Source organism: Acartia tonsa, chromosome 6 (genome assembly GCF_053477335.1).
Source record: "Acartia tonsa isolate MP-2025a chromosome 6, ASM5347733v1, whole genome shotgun sequence".
Lineage (NCBI taxonomy): Eukaryota > Metazoa > Arthropoda > Copepoda > Calanoida > Acartiidae > Acartia > Acartia tonsa.
In genome coordinates, this window is record NC_137265.1 from 2,709,906 (window position 1) to 2,728,065 (window position 18,160).

Below are 18,160 nucleotides of genomic sequence, written 5' to 3' on the forward strand. Positions count from 1 at the left end.
CCCCTTTGTCTGTCCCTCCCCTTGTCTGTCAATCTGTCTAACTGCCTCTTTTTCGGATTTCAATGATTCATCTAGCATAGCCTAATTCTAATTAGTTAATACATATGTATGAGAGCTCTATCCTGTCTCAATCACTTTTTTTTACTAAGTAAAAGTTGTATGTACAGTACAGTTGTACAGAATACGATTATTTTTATTAAAGTCTTGAAATTAGGGGGGGGGGGGGGGTTAAAGCAACAATCTCGTAATCAATGATTAAATGGCACTTGGAGTTCAAATTATGATCTGAAATTTTGCATGAGTAATCCTTGGTAGGTCTATTTCCCTAAATTGAATATAAAGTTGGAAAAGTAACGGCTGGCGGCTTAGCCGTTTTTTGCCTATTTTCAGGGCAAATTTATCATTAATTATGTAGGAATCAACTTTAAAAAAATAAATATTTTTGGCTGAACATGGCTGGCGACAAACAAGAGTATTATGTTTAGATAGGGCTCTTGTGACGTGTCTTTGGATAGGTTTTTAGGGGTGCTGAGCTCAAAAATAACAATAAGAATTGTGACCGCCCATCTATATGGCAGCTGGGAAATGGCTGAAAACGGCTGAGCTCAAATATACCAATAAGAATTGTAACTAACTATCCATGTGGCAGCAGGGATACGGCTAAAAACAGCTGGCAGCAGTCAGGAGTATTAATTGTAGATAGTGCTTGTGATGTGTCTTTGGGTAGGTTTTTAGGGGTGCTGAGCTAAAAAATAACAATAAGAATTGTGACCTACCATCCATATGGTAGCTGGGAAACAGCTACAGCTCAGCTGTTTGCCATGTTTTGTGGAAAATTAAGGATATGTGAACATCAAAATTTTTTTATAAAATCAAACTTTTACAATTAAAATTTTAACCCTATATTGTTGAAAATATCAATAATAGGAAAGTTAAAAGTCCATACTTAGCTTTTCTACATCCCAAACTGCTAAAAACGGCCAAAGAAACGGCTATGAAAATCTAAAAGTTGTACAAGTAGATAAGCTTGTGATATGTCCAGATATTGGTTTTTATAGGTGACAAGCCTAAAAATGTTACCAAAAATTGTGAGCGCCTGTCTCTATGTCAGCTGGGTAACAGCTACAGTTCAGCTCTTCAACACTTTTTCAATTGAAATTTTAGCTTTTTTTTCATCAAAATACAGTACTTATTATAAAACTGTTTAATTGCTAGGGTAAGGGGGGGGGGGGATTTCGTTTTTTCGGTTTTTTTTTGTTGAAAAAATGGGGTAAATATTAATATTTTCAAATGAAACCAAGACCACTGGAAAGCTTACGGAAAGGACTATCAGGTCCTAAAAGGACATTATCCTAGGACTTTTAGAAGTTGGCCGAAATTGGACTCAAAGAAATTACCACAACTTACCTTGCAGGGGGGCAATTTTGGGTAATCATTTTCAACCTAAAAAAAATCGATGAAAAACAGCCAAACGGCCAGTCAAAAATAAATAATCATAATTAGTATAGGTTTAGGGATTATCCCCAAAAATTTTTATAAGAGCAGACTATTCCTTCTATGTTAAAAATGAATTTTTTTAAAAGACGAGAATTTTCGATTTTTTTCCGAAATTTAAAAAAAAAAAAACTTAAAATTAATATAAGAGTAAAACGTATTTTATTACTTTTTAGGCCTGATCCTAAAAAAGCTCACATTGAACTATAGATTTAGACCAAAAAACATAAATTGATTAAAAATAGACCTCAATAATCGAATTTGAAGCAAAAGTGTCATCTTTGCAAAAAATCTTAACTACTTTTTAACCTAAAAAAAATCGATGAAAAAAGGCCAAACGGCCAAACAAGCGTAACAAATCATAATTAGTATAGGTTATTTTGATTATCCACACAAAAAATTCATAAAGATTGGACTATTCCTCCTATGTCAAAAGTATTTTTTTTCAAAGGACCAGAAATTTTTATTTTTCCTTGCAAAAAGGGGGGGGGGGAAATGTGGTGACTCGTCACATGACATACTAGCAATTTTATTTTGGGTGCTACTCCCTTAGTTTTAGAGATAATTGGGTGAAATCTTTTTGGTTGTGTCACTAATTACCCCAAGTTTTGGTATCTTTCAAAAAAAACGGCGGCGGGATCGCCGCTCTCGCCGTCCACCGCCGTTTTCCGCCGCCACCAAAAAAAATTTTTATTACATTTCTCGTTGAATTGGGCAATTTGGAGTCATTTGAGACCATGTTATTTTTTTCAAAAAGAGGGAGGTCATTTTCTAGTAAATCCCGTAAAGGTGTGTGTTATAAGGCCTAAAAATAGTAGTAGAACGATAAGGTGCTCTACATATTTGTATTCCCTATTGAATAGAACAAAAGGGAAATTTTTTTTTTTTTTTGATAACCATACCTGGAATCTTCAAAAAATACGAAAATTCTATCAAATGCTTTGTTTGGCTCAAACTGACAAATATTAAAAAAAAATATAATTATAATAATAATGTTTTCTATAGGTACAAGGTAAAGGTTAAGAACAATCTATACCATTAAACAAAGGAAGAAGTCATTCTTTACAGGTTGATTTATTATAATTATATTTTTTTTTATTTGTGTCAGTTTGAGCCAAACAAAGCGTTTGATAAAAATTTCTTATTTTTTAAAGATATTCCAGGTACGGTTATCAAAAAAAAAAAAAAAATTTCTTCCCTATTGTTCTATTCAATAGGAAATACAAATATATAGAGCACCTTATCGTTCTACTACTATTTTTAGGCCTTATAACACACACCTTTATGGGATTTACTAGAAAATGACCTCCCTCTTTTTCCCCTTACAAGCAACCCTGTGGGGGGGACTTATTTTTCAAATTCTCGTTTATCCTGGTATATCTTAAATACAGTACTTCTCCTGTGATTTTGAAGATATTGAAACAAAATCTTTATAGGTTGGTAATTAAAAAATATTTGAATTAAGAAAACGGCGGCGGTACCGCCGCTCCCGCCGTTTTCCGCCACCGCCAAAAAAAAGTTTTTTATTGCATTTCTCGCCGAATTAGGCAGTTTGAAATCATATGAGACAATATTATTTTTTTCAAAAATTTTCGCTTTACAAGCAACCCTGCTCCCGCCATCCGCCGCCGCCGTTTTCCGCCACCACCCAAAAAAAAATTTTTTAAGTTACAGGTCAACTTAGAAAACAAAATATGCATCATTCTTAATATTATTTACATATTTGAAGAAAAAAGATGCATATTTTGTTTTCTAAGTTGATTTGTAACTTTAAAAAAAAATTTTTTTTTCATTTTTACCTGTACAGAGACCACCTGGAGGCCTGCAGCTCCGGACCCTGGAGGTCTACCCAAAAAATCTTAAAACTTCGTGAAATTCATCATATAAGAATGATTTTATCATTAATAACCTATCCTCTCAGACCAAAGATAAAGCCTAGGTACCAGGTTTACGCAAATGTGTCAAAACTCCCCCCCCCCCCCTTGTCTTTTTTACTGTTATGAAATTGACAAATTGTGTATTTAGGGTACAACACAAATATATGTTTAGTATTCGCTCTTTTACATTCATACAGGAGCAGCCTGTTGTTATTATTTCAATACATTTCATTTACATTTGTATATGTGCTAAGAATACTATTTTTATTTGTAGAGAAAGACTTTACCGCCGCCGGAAAAGACAAGGACGACCAGGGAATACTATCTGTCAAGAAGAAAGATGGTGGCAATTCTACGAAGAAGAAGAATGACAATTTTGAGGCTGAGACTACTAAATCTACAGCACAGTCTTTAGAGGAGAACAGAAAGGGGGGGGGGGTTAATGCAACCATCTCGTAATCAGTGAGCAAATGACACTTATAATTCGAATTTCGATCTGAACTTTTGCGTGAGTAATCCTTGGTAGGTCTATTTTCCCTAAATCGAACAAAAAGTTGGAAAAGTAACGGCTAGCGGCTCAGCCGTTCAGCCGTTTTTTGCCTATTTTCAGGGTAAATCCATCATCAATTACGTAGGAATCAACTTTTTAAAACATATTTTTGGTTTAATTCATGTTAAATGATAGCAATAACCAATTTTATAACTTCTAGTACCAACAGCTACCGTCTAGAACCGATTGATAGCGTTTTGGAGTAGAAAAGAGTATTATGTTGAGAGAGGTTTCGTGACTAATTTGCAATATAGATATCAAACAAATGGCATAACAGATGAGCCGCCAGCCGTTAGCCGTTACTTTTCCAACTTTTTGTTCGATTTATGGAAAATAGATCTACCAAGGATTACTCATGCAAAATTATAGATGGAAATTCGAATTCTAAGTGCCATTTGCTCACTGATTACGAGATGGTTGCATTAAACCCCCCCCCCCCCCCTTTGCTGTTGCAGCCGCAAAATGAGATGAATAAAAACTCTGAAGAACTGCAAAGAGGTGTAGGCAGGAAGAAAGATTGCACAGGTATAAGCAAATAATGCAGTATTTGCAAATGAACTGAGTTTGTCTGTCAGTGCAATATTTCTAAGGCCACACCTTTTGATTGCCTCACTACATTATCAAATTGATTTTCCAACATACAACTATCGAAAAGGTTAGGCCTAGTAGGGCAATTTAAGGTGTAGAGGACGATCATGATGTATTGGATGCCTTTAGTTACCAGCTATATTAGGTTGGAGGTCGTAAAGTGTATTTAGGCAGGAACATCAGTGGAGGCCTAAATTTATTATTTTCCCTGGACTCCCTTGCATTTTCGAAGAAGTTATAGAGATCCTTAGCTACATACAGATAGACATCCAATTATTTTACTACATGGATGGTTATTGCTGTGCTACTTTTGCAGTAGCACGATTGTCTTGTATCTAAAATATTTATCTTTTTCCTGGTTTAAGGGCTTTTAGCATGTCGAAATTCAATAGATCATCTTATAATTATTACCAGGGTGTCGGAGCCGTTTAATTTTGATGCGGCTCCGGCTCCTACCTTAAAATTAATATATCAATTTTTGTTCATTATTGAATTTGATAATAGTTATTTCTCGTATCGTATTATAAACGGCTTTCCGCGGTTATAGAATGTACAATTATAAGATTAAAACTAGATTTTCGGCACCACGGGGCTAAAAAAACTAGTTTTAATCTTATGATTGTACATTTCTATATTCGTAGAAAACTGGATATAATACGATGCTAGACATAGTTTTTTCGTATTCATGAGAACCGGTTCCTATCCACCGGATTCAAATGAATACGAGAAAATAAAATAAATAATATAAAATATTTTGCTTTTATTTGATTAAAGCTATATAAAAGTAGAAGGATGTGTGTCTATTGTTAAGTAACAATAGTTTTTCAGTTTATTATATGGAAATAGATCGTTGCCAAATTATAATATTACTTAAAAAATCATTTTTAGCTAATCTGGAGCCGTAGCAGTTTTTAACGAAAAAAACGGCTCCAGCTCCACCAAAAATGTTGCTGCTCCCGGCTCCGGCTCTGAAACACTGATTATTACAAAATAAATTGTTATAGTTTCAAAAAAGTCTTTTAACAAATGGATTTATTATTACTTGGCTATTACACCAGATTTTCATGTTCTTCAAAGAGACTAAAGTTAAACTTTCCCTATACTGGATGAACGAACTGACAAATAAATAAGTTCCATGTTAGCAACCTGAATTTACGACTATTTCTCCCTGACTTAATATCTACATATATTCTACCTACATCCATTGATATACATAAAATGTTTTTTGTTAGTAGCGTAGCTACTCTATAATTCACTTTGTTCGTCCGTCAGTCTGTCCGTTGGTAGTGCGAATGGGGCGTTTGTCCAATAATATGGTATGGAGACCGCTCTTCTATGAGTACTACTAAAAACCTATTTTTACTGCAATACACATAGACATTCTCATCGTCGGTTCGTCTATTTAGAATGCTTATCCCTCTATTCCCACAAGTATAATACGAATTTGGTTGAGCTGGTGGAAGCTCAACAAAAGACCCACGCGAAGTATTATATTGCTTTAATCTAAGAATAAATGGTTGGTTTTGATATTCGATAGGAACTATATAAGTATATTAAGTATTAAGGAAGGAAAATGTTTTTATAAAGTGTATTTATATTACAAGTGAATAAGTTAAGTATGAAGATATTTACAGGATAAGTGTTAAAATCATAAGTAGTGTAGGACAGAAAAGTGCCCTAAGTCCCAAGCAGTGAATTGTGCTAAGTGTTAGAATTCTAACATAAGGCCTAAGCTCAATTCATGCTAAGTACTAAGGGTCCTAAATTTAAACTACAATGCATGCCAAACAACTAAGTCATTACCTTTTTAAAGCCAGAAGAGAAGTTGATGGTAGGAGAGTCAATAAATAACTAACTTATTTTAAGAGATACATGCTATAACATCAGCTTATAATAAGGATCTTAGTGTTTGTCTGTTCAATAAAGTGTCTGTATGTTAACTTGTGACGTAAATCAGACATGGTTGTAGGCATACATACTTGTACTAATTGGTTACATGATTACTTTAACAATAAACATAATGTCTTTAATAAACATATAATATTAACGAATCACATACAAATTACCATGAATAGGCTAGCGTTACCCATATTATGGTGTTATATTGGTAAAGGTAGGCCTATGAATGCATAAAAGGATACAAATAATGCCTTGGGCCTAGCTAAAGTAATTGTGTCTCGTGCCTGAATGTTACTTGATAATTACAGAGGCACGTCAATCAAATATTTAGATTCTACTCTTATATAGTGTTAACTTTATATCAAACATAGATAGATAGTCTGGATGCGAAGCATTTCTGTAAAAGTCTTATATGTACGTTCAAAGAATTTGAAAATTGGGGATTGCATTTCCATCGTCCGTCAGTCAGTCCGTAACGCCTTGGGGGAAATGGGATTTACTCAGCTCCTATAAAAGATAGAATGCTGAAATTTTTTTGACAACATTCCTATCAATAAGGAGCACAATTAGGGAAAAAACATCGATGGCGGTAGGACCGTTTTTTAGCAGGTTTTAGGCTATTTTTGTATTTTTCACATTTTTCTCAATATCTTCTGTGTTTATGGTGCGATTTTCAAATTTTTTTTTCAGTTATAGATATCTAAATTAAAGGGGGACGTAACTGAAGACTTTTTGATGCAGGGGGGGGGGGGTTTCTCCGGAACCACTTGATGAACCGTGCAGATTTTTTGAACTTAAGCTTTTATGGGTATGAACATCTTATGGTTTCGATGTCAACCCCTTACCCCCACCCCCTAGCCCCCCGGGGCTCAAAACCCCCCTAAAAATGAACCTAACCTTAATTTTCTCAGAAACCATTCGACCAATAGAGATGATATCTTAAACTTAAGCTTTTATGCTGATAAACTAACTTCTAGATTAGAAGTCACCCCCCTGCCGCCAACCCCTAGTCCTCCGGGGCTCAATAAAACCCTAGAAATGAACCAAACCTTAATTATCTCAGAAACCATTTGACCAATAGAGATGATTTCTTAAACTTAAGTTTTTATGCTTATAAACTGACTTTTAGTTTAGAAGTTACCCTCCTGCCCCCAACCCCTGGTCCTCCGGGGCTCAAATTAACCCTAAAAATGAACCTAATCTTAATTTTCTCAGAAACCATTTGATCAATAGAAATGATTTCTTAAACTTAAGCTTTTATTCTTATAAACTAACTTCTAGATTAGAAGTAACCCCCCTGCCGCCAAACCCTAGCCCTCCGGGGCTCAAATTAACTCCTCAAAAATATAATTGAGGAGGCGGGGTGATATAAAGCAATGAGAGGGATTATTATGCTCAAGTTTTCCTATAACCTGTAAGAAAATTTTCAGGTTCCGGCTCAGCAGATGATCTTCTCAAGTTTATTGACTCCTCCCCCACCCCATATCACGTGGTACAGACCTCTGCCGAGCTCCTTAAAGATGCCGGATTTCAATATGTAAGTAATTATGATATTTGGCTTATTTATTCAAAAATATTCACTATTATTTGACATTGGTATCATGGGGTTGTTCCGGTCACTTTTTTGCTTCTACCCAAAAAAAACATACTTCCAAAAAACTTTTCCCGGTTTTTTTGATCGCTAATGAATTATATGGCAATGAGGAAGAAGCCTGTCTTGGTCCGATTAAGATCTCGCAACTAGAAGTCGGTAAAAAATCGGTCTAAAGGGCGGCGGGTGGCCTATTCCAGAAAGCTGAGGTCATTAGCTTTCTAACGGTACTAGTTGCATGCAGATCGGACAATTTTTTTACCACTTTTTTCCCATTTGAAAAAAGTTGGTCAAATTGCAAAAAAAAACATAATTTTTTTTCATGCAAACTTGTTTTTTAAAAATCATACTTTTTATTATATGATTATGTTTTTTTCAAGCATTCATAAATTAGAGGCAATTTCTGATTCGCAAGTCTTTTGAAATTTTTTTGAAAAAAGCGATTTTTCCCCAAAAATTTTTAATTTTAAAAATCCTGCCAGTTTTGACAGCAGTTTTCGATACATTTTTTCTTGTCTCAAATTGGCTAGGAAGGGATGTTAGGGTGTCTAAAGATGCAGAATTACATGCCTGACAATAAACTCGAAATGATATTGGGTATAACTCTAATATTTCAACACATTTTATGCAACAGGAATTTCGAAAAATACAAAATCTTGAATATGTACCCTAAATATTGGAGATTAAACCCATATCCTGTTGAGTTTTTATTAGGACATGCAAAGAGCTTTCTAAAGACACTTTAAACACTTTTCTAGCTTAATCCTAGCCGATTTGACATAAAAAATCCAAACCGCGCAAAAATCGCAAACACCCACTTATACGAAAAAAATGCTGACCGGAATATCCCCACTTTTTTTAAAATGAAAAAAAATTATGAAAAAAATAAGTTAGAGCAACGCCTCCAATTGCAAATGATAACTGAAGGCCATAGTTTTCATTTACAAAAACTCTGAGGTCGCTAGGACTTACCATTTTTTCACCATTTGAGGTTTAACACAGCCTATTTGGAAATTTTTTTCTTCAATTTTTTTGGTCCATTTGTGAGGGCAAAAAAATCATAGAAGGAGTGATCTGACAAAAATTTGTTGAATTAACAAATGAAAGTATAGGCAATAAACTACAACTTTGCTTTTCTGAAGATAAAACGGTTTTAAAAAGTTGGTAAGGGTGACCGGAATGGACCCCCCCCCCCCCTACTGCAATTTCCCCACGCTACCCTAATTTAATATTAAAAAATAACCTGCGACCGCTTACTGGTGGTGACTTAAATAGTTAGAAAGTCGCAACTCAGTACTTCTCAGTCAATGGTCTTACAATCAAAGGGTTGGTTGTCTGTTGGATGTTACTTAACCTAATATCCTTGGGTTTTAGAGTATCTCATCCCATTTCAAGCGGATAATGCTTTGGATTCTTTAAATGCTTACTTAATAAATCAAAGGATAATCCCGCCCTTCAAGGTAAGGTAATTTGACGTAAATGTCCTTGTTTGATTTAGTTGGATGAGAAGAACTCGTGGAAGGGTAAGCTGACTGCTGGAGGAAAATATTTCTATCACAGGAATGGTTCAACTCTGGTTGCCTTCACCATCAGACAAAATTATCAACCTGGCAATGAATTTAAGGTGAGTTATCAAGTTTAATGGATAAAAAGATACATCCTATTAAAAATGATTAAAACTGAGATTGTTGAGAGAAATTTCAAAAATAATAGGCTAAACTTATCCAAGGGAATGACCAGTTTTAATTGACATAACAAATTTTTGAGGGGATAGTAAAAAAAGACCCCTTCCATACGAAATATTAACCTTGTTTTGAAATGTTTAGATAATTGGCACGCACACAGATTCTCCTGTTCTTAAAGTAAAACCTGTGTCCAAAAGAACTGCCTTTGGTTACCTACAGGTTAATTTATTATTAGTGTTCTTGTATAGTCCTCCATTTAAAAATATACTTAATTGTAATAGTTTTATTGACAAAGGTTTATTTTCATTAAATATATTGGAAATCTTTCATTTCTCTAGGCTGTCTACGTATTTAACTTTTTACATACTAGCGTCTGCGCCACTAGCATCTAGGGTCTCTATATTCGTAGGGATATGGAAGGGCAGAAAAATAGCCTAAAACAATACCTAGACTTATTTATCAAAATAAAATAGCCTAGAACCATCTCAGAACTTAAAAGAAGTTCACTGTAAGGGAGAAACATATCGGTTCAGCAGTTAGCGAGATACTGTGATACAGACAAAAAAAGCTTACTACTCTATATAATAGGATAGTTCTAGTTTAGTTTCATAGACATATAAGAGAGCTTAAAAAAAGAAGTAGGTTGAACTATAAAAACAAGCCCAAACGGCTAGGGCTAAAGAGGACTATCCACGAAGTGCAAGTGATTCTAAGCATCTTCCAGCATTGACCCATAGTTGTTTTTTAGTGAATATACTAGTTTTATGTTTAATATTTGCTTTATCGACTAAAAAGTTATGTTTCACCATGGTCTTATATGAAAAAAAACTTTTAAATGTTAAGCATTGTTTGGTGCAATATCATGGAATGTTTTGATGAGTTCAAACTGTTGTTTAAAAGCTTTGACACAAAAGTATATTATTGTGATTAAAAATGTGTTTTTATAAAAAGGGTTGGTAACTTGTAAACAGTTTAATTAATATACTTTTGCAATTTACAACATTTGATGCTTTTCTGCAGTGTTATTTTATTTTGTCCTTTGAACTCAACAAAGTATTTTATGATATTGCTTTCAAAAATTGCTTTACATTTCAAAGTTTTTTCATATAAAACCATTGTGAAACCTAACTTTTTAGTCGATAAAGCAAATATTAAACATAAACCTAGTTTATTCACTAAAAAAACTACTATGGGTCAATGCTTGAAGATGCTTAGAATCACTTGCTCTGGTTCGTGGATAGTCCTCTTTAATTTGGTACTGAATTTCATTTCCTATAAGTGTACAAACTCCCCTACTCCCCCTTAGTCGCGAATGTGTAAAAAGAAAATTTTGTGTTTATTAGATCTTTTATTGACCCTGATTGTTCGACGGCCCCGGCTTGATAGTTTTAATATAAAGGTGAATGTTGAGTGTTATGGAGGAGGATTGTGGCACACCTGGTTTGACAGGGATCTTACTCTAGCTGGATGTGTCATAGTTAAACAGCAGGATGGTCGTTTTGCCAGGTAAAATAGGGATTACTAAGGGCAACTTCTTATTATAATGAAATACAAAACTAGAACTTTTGGCCCTTCTGTAAAAAAAGATTTTTATAAATTGTCTAGTGGTATGAAAGCTTTCACAAACACTCTTTCTACTTCTTTTATAAAATAAAGAGGTAGTTTCACGAAATGCATTTGAACTTAATTTAGTGAACCGCATATTTTTTGCTAGTTAAAGGGTTAAACTATATTTAATATTTATATGGCATAGGTTTACTTGAAAGAATTACAATTTTCTACCACGTAGTTTTAAAAATATCAAGAAAATTATCTTTTTGTGATATATGCAATTTAAAAAGATGATTTTCAAGTCTTGATATTTAAAAAAACTACGTGGTAGAAAATTGAAATTCTTTCTGATATATGCCATATAAATGTAGTTTAACCAATTAACTAGGAAAAAAATATGCGGCTCACTAAATTAAGATCAAATACATTTCGTGAAATTACCCCTTTAGAAAAACTAAGATATGTAAGAGAGAATTGAATCATTCTTCTCGAAATACTCTTACATGCAATTAAGGAATCTACATTTGTAGCACACGGCTCACCTTTGCTTTTCAGAGCCACTTACACTTGGTTAGCTGGGTATTATTTCTGTGGTTTAACATTTTATCAGTTTCTTTCAATGTAGTCTGGAAATAGCAGAGCAGTTATTTTGAATCGTATGTTCGGTAAAATTAACCTAGAATAAAAATAATATTAATTCTAGGTAGTTACAATAATCACGGGTTGGCTAGTAAAGTGCACTTATAAAATAAAGAAATAAAAGAATAAAATAAAAAGAAATTAAATTTACAATTTACATTTCGTAATAAATTCATTCTTCTTAATTTATTTAATATGAGCTATAAAGTACTTACATTGGCTCTCTGTTAGGTTTGTAGTTTGGTTCCAGTAGAATAGTACATATCCAATTAATCCCTTAGTTGCGTTGTTATGGTTGGTGTTCTTTCCTTGATGGTATGGTATGGTAGGCATTGCATCGCCAAGAAGGCGGTGCAGCCGAATGCCTTCGTCGACGAGTTTGAGTGACTCGCGGTTAGGTATCTCCTGCAGGCCCGCGCGGAAAGCTAAGCGACATGCGTCGCGAAAGCTAGCGCGCAGGCCTTTCCCAAAGTAATACCAATCTGGCATTTCACTTGAGAAAACTATCGGCGGAGCTGGCAGAGGATCGGGAACCGCAAAAGGAACGGGGCCGTCAACCTCGGGTTCGGGAGAGGGAGCCAGGACCTCCTCTGCGGCGTCGATCAATAGCCGTAGGTTGCTATGATCAACCATGACAGAATAAACAACTTAGTATTTAACTTAACGGTAGACTTTAAAATATAAATATACGTAAATTTGATGGTAATCGTATGAGCACCGGAAGAACAATGATTAGCTAACAATAAAGACGCAATTAAATAGAATTAATCATGTCACGTGACATGTCCCGGCAAGCCTTTACAAATAGGTTTAATTTACCCCTATTTTCATATTAAATGATAATAAACAAAGACAAAAACCGGCCGGGTCAAAGAGCATAACTTGCGCAAAGGCAGCTTCCTCCCCAAAAATAGTCTTTTTTCTCCACCCCCTTTTTTTACCACCCGGGTCAACCATTTCTCAAGACGACACTTTCGGCTTCTTTGACCTCACTGACACCTCTAGTGAATTCTTAAGTATTGCTGTCAAATGGAATAAAAAGGGGAAGGGATGCTAAGGATGGATTTCCCGGGAACCTAGTAACAACAACAACACACGCCTATAACATATGGGTTGTATGTCCGTCACATACATTGATGTATGAAAAGTGAATGCGTGTGTTTATGTTTGTGTTTGTGTGTAGGCAAAAGCCTCACTGGCCACCCAAAGCTCCTTAACCTCCCCAATTTGCACGATACCTGCTCTACCCCAATATTATTATCATCATTTTTATACTACTCAAAATTTTCTAAATTCCTGGAAATGTTAAAGGTTAAATTGAAATTCAGCGAATTTTTCTACCCATATTTTTCAAATTTTAAATACTTTAACAATAACCAAGTCCAAGGTCAATTTTTTACTTTCTGCTTTTGTCTCCACAAAAATTTCAATAATTTAATAATTTTTAAAAATGTCTTAACGATGCCTTGAATTTGGAGATCGACTTTACTACTACACAATTAAATTAAATTAATTTAGTCGACACTGTGGGTCATGACTCGGTCATTGCTACAGATTTCTGATTAGCAAAGACCGAATCAAACCTAGCCAACAATTTCACCTGGGAACCCCACCTCTAAACCCCCCCCCCCCCCCCCCCCCGTAAACCCACCATTGGGAAACCAAAGGTCTCATGGTCACACCGTGCTCTTTGACGCTTGGATCTGGTGCATGACGCCTTTTTCAGGATAAGGACAGCACGGTGTGTGAACTAACCAAATGGCATGTCGGTCCTATGGACCATAATCACAGCAGTGATTGGTGTGATATTATCATATTATCACAACCACGACATCCCCTATAGGCAACCAGTCGATACATGATATATGGATGCAATTATACTTTAAGTATAAATTATAAATTATATTGTAAATTGTAATAGTATTTTTTGTAAACGGATGGAATAACAACACTCACAGTGTTTTTACTCGATCCGTATAGCCATATGGCTATTTTCCATTGTAATCATTGTATTCTTCTGTTTTTCCGAAATAAATTATTATATCTAGCTTTGAGTTATTAAGAGTTGTTCTCATTAAGCGTTGGTTGTAGCTGTTCTTGTTATCTTCCTGCAAAGATATCAATTGTTAGAAAAATCCAGATTATATTTCTTTATTGTCTTCAGATTATTTGAACATTATTTTAAACATTTACTTGAATCCTTGCTACAATAAAGGAATTAAAAAGAGTATAATATTCTATACCTTTTATTTTAGTGTGATAAGCAAATCCCTTTACAGGTAGGGCACACTAGTTTCTCCAATTATCCAAGGTTGGTTTTCCGCCAATCAAATTAGTTCTTCTTAGAGGTCTTTTGTTTTAGGGGTCTTTCTAACATTAGGGGTCTTTCACACAACACAGATCTGTTCTCTGTTTGGGTATCCACCTAAAATGGAACAGTATTATTGGAGGCCAATATAATGGAGGCTTAAATTATGTATTTTAGCTCTTTATTCTTTATATAATTTACGTTGGTTTGACTTTACCAAAACGTTTGATACATTAAGTTTACTTCATTAATTATTTCACTTGATGTCAGTTCGACTTTAACAAAACATTTGAAACGTTATTTAATTTAATTTCAATCTTCACATGATTTAATGTTAGTTTGACTTCAACCAAACATTTGATACGTTATTTAATTTAAGTTCAATCTTCATATGATTAATGTTAGTTTGACTTCAACAAAACATAACTATTAAATTATTTCACCTCAATGTTCATTTTCTTGCATTGATGTTTCCTTTTCAACGACTTCGCTGTTACTAAGATAACAAATTAAAATATAAAAATTTTCTCACCTACATAGCCACCCGTTATATTAAATATTTATTTATTCACTTACTATTACTTTCTGAAATAAGAAAAAGGCTTTAAAACTTTAGTTGCTTTTGATTTTGTGTGCACATATATTCTCTACAATGGTTTCATATGAACAAATACAGATTTAAATTCTTATTGGACATAATTGTCTTTATTTTCTTTACTTTAATTTTTGGACACAATTTTCATAGAATAAATATTTAAGAGTAGGAAATTGTAATTTATAAATTAATATTTAGTACTATATTTGGGTGGCGTGATGTGAAGATAAGCTGTCAACGGAGCAGTTTGTAGGTTCAGTTCTACTCTTTTCTCTGAATCATGTTGTTTCGCGTTTCTCCTCTTAACTTTTTCTCCATGATTTCAACAGTTAACTTGCTCATCTTTTATAATGCCTTCGCCCCTTTCTACGTTAAATCGTTGCCCCTTTTCTTCATCTAATTACTTGTTTCTGCACCACAACATTATTACTCTTGACTCGGCTTGTATCAACATCAATAGTTAGGATTAGCTTACGTCCGTTACAACATTTTAAACTCTTAAGTATCCTTTTCATTCAGGCGTCTTGTAAATTTGAAGAGAGCTTTACTTCGTGTTCCAAACCTTTGCACTCATTTGACGGTAAATATATATTTCATAGCCTTTTTAACAGTTTTACTAATAATAGTTTTGGCTAATAACTTATCTAGGTTTTAACTCATTATGTAGTCTCTTCTAATTAATACTTAAATTAATTAAATAACTGCTGTTCATAGTAAAATATTACTTGTAATATCCTAGTATCTGGCAATATTACAAGGATCCTGGATCCAACAGCAATTAATGAATGTTACTGGCTTACAGGAATTTTTACCCCATACCCTTTTTCACAATTTCTTTAGAGGAAAGAGGAATGATTAATGAGGGACAGTAGCTTTAATTATTTGGATCTACTGCAGTCCATGGTAAAATATTGCTGGTAACAAATGCTTCTTGGTTCCTGGCAATATTTCAAGATTCCTGGATCCAGCAGCACGTAAATTCCTCTAAATTCTAGGTTCCTATTAGCTGGCAATTTTCAAATTTTCAAAGTTACCAGCAATGACAGAAGATTACTGGCTTACAGGAGTTTTTACCCCATACCCTTTTTCACAATTTCTTAAGGGGAAAGAGCAATGATTAATAAGGGACAGTAGCTTTAATTATTTTATTTGCATTCCCAATAGATGTGGTGGAAGGATATAGGAGAGTAGGATCTTTACCTATAGATTTAACTGTTTCTGTTTTAATATCCACTTTTGCGCCAAAATTTGGGCAGTTCTCCTTATTTTGATAATATATTGAAAAGGGGGGGAGATACATTCGTAAATCTAATTGTATTAATTAATAAAATAATTTTTTCTATGTGAGGCTCTGAAATTAAACAGTAAAACCAATAAACTTAAACGCCTATAGAATGCAAAACATAATACTAGCTCCTATAACCTAAACTAACCTCATTATAAATAAAGTGCCGCGTCACTTTTAAAAATTCATTGGTAGATATTGATTAAATTCGCGCCAAAATTTCGTTACTATACCTTAAGGTGCCTATAGCGACCTCACAACCCATCCCTCTCAATACTGTACAGATAGCTATAGCGCGAGTTTTTAAATTCAATTACCGCCACCCCCTTTTCCCTTGACAATATTATAGCAATATTTGTTTGTTTCTCTATTAAGACCTCACTAACCACTGATTCGATTGAGTTCTTCATTTTAGACAAGCTTCACAAGGTCCTTTGGTGATATTAGGCTCTTGTTTATTTTCTGCCCCATTTGTACCAATTAAAAAACGGATCTTCATGATGCTGGGGCGCAACTGCTATAATCTACAATATAAAGTAGCGAAGGATTTTAATTAAAAGCAAAATAATTCTGAAAAGTAAGTTACAATTACATAAGTTTCATACTTATTTATAAGTAACAGAGTGTCCGCTTGTATGTGTGTTTGACTGTCTGTGTGCACAGAGGGATCTTGCTAACCGATAAACCGTAAAAGTATAATATTTTTATCCAGTGGCGGTTTATCTTAGGAGGATTGTGGATGATACCCTCAAATCAACCAAAATAGTTAAAAACCTTACCAGGACCTATTACCCTTAAAGTTTTTCCTGACTAAGTACTTTTATATTGTTACTTTTTTCACCTACATAAACGTAGTATTAACTGTTAATAAAAATCAGAAATAAGGAATATTTATGATATTTGTCTTCTCCGTCCCACCCCCTCTCTCTAATTCATTATTTACATTTGATAAGCTTAAGGTTTTTAATTTACTGTGAATTGTTGTAGAACGTAGCAATATTTATACCTTTTCCTAACTACCTCAATTAGTACAAAGAAACACCACTACCCTCCCACCCCCCACCATATCAGACAAACATGCCAAAAAAGCCACTTCTAGAAGAGTGAATCTTATCAACCCCTAATTGTGGGGTAAGTGTAATAAAAGGGATTTGGGAATTAAAAAGGGAAATATTGAATTTTAACAGGAATATTTCAAACATGGCAGTGGCTAGGAATATGCATAAATTGCCAGCAACCAGGAAAGTTAAACATTGGTAGCTCCAGAAATATTTCTTGTTATGCTAGATCCAGGAATCTTCTGATATTGCCAGAGAACAGGAAGCATTCGTTTCCAGCAATATTTAACCATAAACTGCAGTAGATCCAAAGTGCCTAATAATATTAATAAAATAGTATTTTTTAATACTTCCTGCGCATTCCTTTTGAAAATAAGACATATTGTTAAAAGTTAAGCAAAAAATCTGTGATTTTTAATTCTTATAAAGTAAATTAAATTTGCAATTTTCATTTTAACATAAATAACTTTTCATGCAAACTATTTGACAAAACGTTGGAAATGATCTTATTGGTAAATATTTATTGTAGACTCGAGAGGAGGAGAATGCTTTCATTGTTAACAAAGAGACTCATCTGCAACCAATCCTAACACAACTTGAGGGAGAAATGAACAAGGTTGGTATTATTTTGCTGTGCTATATCTTTATGCAATTGTGCTTTAAATTTTCATTACCACAAAGGCATATAAGTGAATAAGTTGTTAAATATAAGGTTACAGGGGTGTATATATTCTGCAAAATTGACCCTGCTAAAGGGGGGGGGGGATATGTGGTTGGGGTGGGGGGAATGTATAAATTTAGAGAAATGAAAACTTAATTTCATATTTCTCCCCTAATTGGTGAAAAAAACTACCTAAAAGAATATGTGGGAGGTGGGATAATATGAATTTAATGAAGAGTTCTGAAAATATTTTCCCCTTCCTTGCTGGAAAAAACTAAGAAGGAACAAAATGAAAAAAAAATTGCAACAGGGGAAAAAATGAATCTTCTGCAGAATATACATCCCTGTAAGGTTAGGTTCGTGTCAAAGAGGACTATCC

The 18,160-nt window shown here is 34.1% G+C and overlaps 1 protein-coding gene across 4 annotated transcripts in view; it reads left to right on the forward strand.

Moving 5' to 3' along the window:
* The window catches only part of LOC145321574 (uncharacterized), an 85,760-nt gene that overhangs the window by 55,900 nt on the left and 11,700 nt on the right, over window positions 1-18,160 (forward strand). Inside the window, exons 3-10 of one of the 4 annotated variants that reach the window (XM_080163011.1) lie at window positions 3,646-3,799; window positions 4,364-4,446; window positions 7,839-7,945; window positions 9,498-9,623; window positions 9,826-9,903; window positions 11,084-11,190; window positions 15,297-15,357; window positions 17,650-17,736. In XM_080163011.1, coding sequence (XP_080019137.1) covers window positions 3,646-3,799; window positions 4,364-4,446; window positions 7,839-7,945; window positions 9,498-9,623; window positions 9,826-9,903; window positions 11,084-11,190; window positions 15,297-15,357; window positions 17,650-17,736 — 803 coding nt within the window. The remainder of the gene's footprint in view (window positions 1-3,645; window positions 3,800-4,363; window positions 4,447-7,838; window positions 7,946-9,497; window positions 9,624-9,825; window positions 9,904-11,083; window positions 11,191-15,296; window positions 15,358-17,649; window positions 17,737-18,160) is intronic. The other 3 variants (XM_080163012.1, XM_080163013.1, XM_080163014.1) reach the window with 3 other exon arrangements.